The following is a 4,668-nucleotide window of genomic DNA, read 5'->3' as shown; positions in this document are numbered from 1 at the left end:
TTAATAATTAGTATAAAATCATTTATAGAAAATATCTGAGCAGAGGAAAACCACATTGATTTTGAGGAATAGACAATTAAAATATCTCATAGGATTTCATTCATTTTAAAAACCTTTTGTAATTGTGGTAAAATATACATAACAAACTTTACCTTTTAAGCATTTTTAAATGTGCATACAGTGGCATTAAGTGTATTCACATTGTTGTACTGTCACTTCTACTCATCTCCAGAACTTTGTCATCATCCCTAAACTGAAAGTCTGTGCCTGTTCAACAGTAACTGCCCACTTTCCCCAACCTCTGCTAACCACAGTTTCTTCTGCTTTCTGTATCTCTGAATTTGCCTGTTCTAGGCTCCTCAGAAGAGTGGAATCATACAACTTTTGACCTTTTGTTTCTGTCACTTATTTTTAATGTTTCCTTACAATCATACTTGTTAATAGTGGATCCATTCCAGTGTGGCAGGTTGAATTATACCTGTGGCATTGAGAGAATAGGAAGAGAAAGGCCGAGACCATTTTTATCATATATTGAACATATTGGCGAGACCTTGTTATGTATAAAGAAAGAAATTCATATGGAATTATTGAACACTAGAATGAGTTAGGAGGGGACGTGAGTAGTAGTCTCTTATACTCACCATGGGGATGCTTTTAGTCATTTTTATCTATTCAGGTACACCTTTTGGTTAGTAAGGTAATGTTTGTTTTAGTGTGGTGTTTCCTGTGCTTGAAAATTCTAAGAAATTCTATTTGATACTCATTGGTTAGTTACTAAACATTTACTCTTAATATGTGAAAAGTTAGAACCAGAGTAAAACATGTATGCCTCTCAGGATAGCTGACAATAAAGCACTCCTTTTAACCAATATTCTTTAAATAGTAATTCAGTCTTTATTTCAAGAATTGTGGCCTGCATGGAGGGAAGATTGGAGAAACAGGGCCACTAGTCATCAGGGTTGGTCTCCCCTTGCGTCAGGTTCTTTACCTTGGGCCTCAAACTTGGCAGAAGCTGTTTAGGGTTTAGGCCTTGCCTTTTTCAGATGGCAGTCTGGGGTCAGCTTGTTTACCTGGGGCAAGCTGCCTAGAGGTTTGCCCTGCCAGCTTCTCTTTCTGCCTCTGTGTGTCCCATAGTTGACTTGTGTAGACATTTATTCGAAACACTTCTATTATAGTCCTTGAGAGCAAATGCCAGAACTTCTTTCTTTATCTCCTTTTCCTTCTATTCATCTTCTATTGCCAGGGGCATTTTAGCATGCCATGCACATTCGTGCCCAGGGCAGTTGTCTGACTGGCCCATCTACTGATGTAGTTCTCTGAACAGCACAGTGCTAGTTGGCACTGTATTCGAATATCAAATAATTAAATATAAACATCTCCATCTTGGAGAAGATTCCTATATGCGCATAAAATGACAAAAGAACAATTAGAAAATAGACTTTTTATGTACAGAAAGGCATACAGAAGTTCAGATCGACAATATTTAAGTACTCAGGGAATATGAAGAGCCTAGGGCTAATTAGAGGCATGTTTCTGGGTGAAATAAGATATTATTAATGAATCTTTCTATGCAAAACATTGTCTTTTAAAACCTCAAATGGGTGTTATTCCATAGACTGGTATGTATTGTTCAGTAAAGTACAAAAACCACTTTTGATTCTTTGTTTATCTAGGGGTTTACTATATAACTTGGTTATTCTTGGATCTCATTTCCCTAAGGAAAAAAATGAACAAACAAACGAAAAAAGCAAAGCCTTATTACTATGGCAACTATTCCTAATGTATTCTTTCTTTCTTTTAGGTAAAATTGTTAACATTTACCAATGTAAAATATTTTGGAGGATTCTTTTGGAAAATACAGACTTTCACATTTACATTTCATTGAGGAGGATTTTAGTGTTTATTATTTAATTTCTAGGATAACCCTATTGGCAACTGGGATGGAAGATTCGATGGAGTGCAGCTTTGTAGTTTTGCGTGTGTTGAAAGTACAATTCTGTTGCACATCAATGATATCATCCCAGGTATGTTTTCTTTGTTTTATACATTTATAAGGCAAACTTTCTTTTTTTTCAATTTTTTAAACATTTAAAATTTTTTTTTATTTCATTAAGTTTTGGGGAACAGGTGGTATTTGGTTACATGAATAAGTTCTTTAGTGGTGATTTCTGAGATTTTGGTGCACCCATCACCCGAGAAGTGTACACTGTACCCAATGTGTAGTCTTTTACCCCCTGCCACCCCCATTCTTTCCCCGTGAGTCCCCAGAGTCCAATGTATGATTCTTACACCTTTGCATCCTCATAGCTTAGCTCCTACATGTAAGTGAGAACATACAGTATCTGGTTTTCCATTCCTGAGTTATTATACTTCACTTAGAATAATAGCCTCCAATTCCATCCAGGTTGATGCGAATGCTATTATTTCATTCCTTTTTATGGCTGAGTAGTATTCCATGGTGTGTGTGTGTGTGTGTGTGTATGTACTATATATATGTGTGTATATATATATGTACAACATTTTCTTTAACGACTCGTTGATTGATGGGCATCTGGGCTGGTTCCATATTTTTGCAATCGCAAACTGTGCTGCTGTAAACGGGCATGTGCAAGTATCTTTTTCTTATAATGACTTTTTCCTCTGGGTAGATTCCTAGTAGTGGGATTGCTGGATCAAACGGTAGAGCCACTTTTATCTTTAAGGAATCTCCACACTGTTTTCCATAGTGGTTGTACTAGTTTATATTCCCACCAACAGTATAAAAATGTTCCCTTTTCACCACATCCATGCCAACATCTATTATTTTTTGATTTTTTGATTATGGCCATTCCCGCAGGAGTGAGGTGGTGTCATTGTTGTTTTGATTTGCATTTCCCTGATAATTGGTGATGCTGAGCATTTTCCCATATGCTTGTTGGCTATCTGTATATCTTCTTTTGATAATTGTCTAAAGGTGGGCTAATGTCCTTAGCCCATTTTTTGATGGGATTGTTTGTTTTTTTCTTGCTGATTTGTTTGAGTTCTTTGTAGATTCTGTATATTAGTTCTTTGTAGGATGTATAGATTGTGAAGATTTTCTCCCACTCTACTGATTATTTCTTTTGCTGTACAGAGCCTTTTAGTTTAATTAAGTCTCATCTATTTATCATTTTTGTTGCATTTGCTTTCGGGTTCTTGGTCATGAAGTCTTTGCCTAAGCCAGTGTCTAGAAGGAGTTTTCCAGTTATCCTCTAGAATCTTTATGGTTTCAGGTCTTAGATTTAAGTCTTTGATCCATGTATAAGACAAACTTTCTAATATATATGTTGAGAATGTAAATGTAAGCTTCAAGATGTATTTTTAGAACTTGACTTTTATATTGTGGAATTGTTATTAAATAGGATATCCTTTGTTACCCTCAAATGAAAATAATTAAGATTTTGTTTCCAGAAGTATGTGAGTATAAGGGTGGCATTAATATGTTTTCATTCACTTTTCATCACCTGTCCATTCTTAGTGGGGAAAAAAACACTTCCTGGTAATTAGAAGGATCAGAAAATGTAATAAACTGCTACCTGAGTGAGAGCTTGGTTTAAACTAGAAGGCTTTACACAGAAATTGATCATCTAATCTAACCTAATGTACTGTGGAGAAGATTCTTGCTAGATGACCTGTGAGATCCCTTTTGGTTTTGAGAAGGCATGATTGATCAGGGATCAGGACTCTAGTAAGAAATAGATTGCTCAACTTTACATTTAGAAGAAAAATCAAGCAGTCTTTTATTTTGCCTCAAACAAGTACCACCTAGCGTCTGTTGTCAGGTAATTGACAATCTCTGTTAATAACAGCATCAACAGTTTCACCGCCTTGCTGTTAGTGGAGCTCTCTGTGATATAGGCTAGTGCAATAAAGTCAACAGTGGCAGTCAGAGATGGTGATTCTCATTGAGCATTATGCAATTCTGATTAAAATGTCAGAAGGCCTGCAGGCAGACTGTAGCCAGGAATGTACCAGGCCCTGAGTTAGATGACTTAATACTTTTTTACATTCCTAACAAACTTATAATGTAGGTCTTAATGATCCCCATTTTGCTGATGAAAAGCTGGGGCTCCGATGGACAAAAATTACCAAAATCAAAGTAAATGGTAGAGCTAGAATTTAAATCCAGATCTGTCTGATTAGAAAGGTGTGCTCTTTTCAGTACCTCCCCACCCCAAATCCTATTTGTATATTTAGGATGTGAAGACCTGCATAGAAAACCATACTTCTCACATGTGTACTCGGGAATATTGTTTCCATGGAGATATATTTTGTCTCTAATTGTGTAAAAGCTGAATTTTGCTGTAGCAAGGATCACAATTGAATAAGCAAACTAAATTTTTTTTTTTTTTTCAGGTCATTTCAAGTCCTTCATTTCTTTTGTTGTAAAAATGAAGGGGCTAATACTAGATGATTCTTAAGGTTCCTTTTAGCCTGCACTGTTTGCCCTTCCTGTTTTCCTGTTGCTGGGGCAAGTAATCAATGCTTGTTTTTCATGTTAGGGCATGTTTTCTGCTTTAGTTTTTAGCTTTACGGCGAGAGCACATTAATTTAGTTGGAGGTATAGGATTCAAACTATAGCTTTATTTCAATTTTACTTCATCAAATTACATACTTTTACTTGATTTTTTAAAAATCAATTTTAATTTA

At 35.7% G+C, this 4,668-nt stretch overlaps 1 protein-coding gene across 1 annotated transcript in view; it reads left to right on the top strand.

Moving 5' to 3' along the window:
• The window catches only part of CYLD (CYLD lysine 63 deubiquitinase), a 55,417-nt gene that overhangs the window by 3,138 nt on the left and 47,611 nt on the right, over positions 1-4,668 (top strand). Inside the window, 1 exon segment of the mRNA XM_017882968.1 lies at positions 1,919-2,024. Within this exon segment, the coding sequence (XP_017738457.1) occupies positions 1,919-2,024 (106 nt within the window).

Source organism: Rhinopithecus bieti, unplaced genomic scaffold, assembly GCF_001698545.2.
Source record: "Rhinopithecus bieti isolate Rb0 unplaced genomic scaffold, ASM169854v2 scaffold_13375, whole genome shotgun sequence".
NCBI lineage: Eukaryota > Metazoa > Chordata > Mammalia > Primates > Cercopithecidae > Rhinopithecus > Rhinopithecus bieti.
Note: the sequence above shows the minus strand (reverse complement) of the source record. Positions and strands in the feature narration are given on the sequence as shown.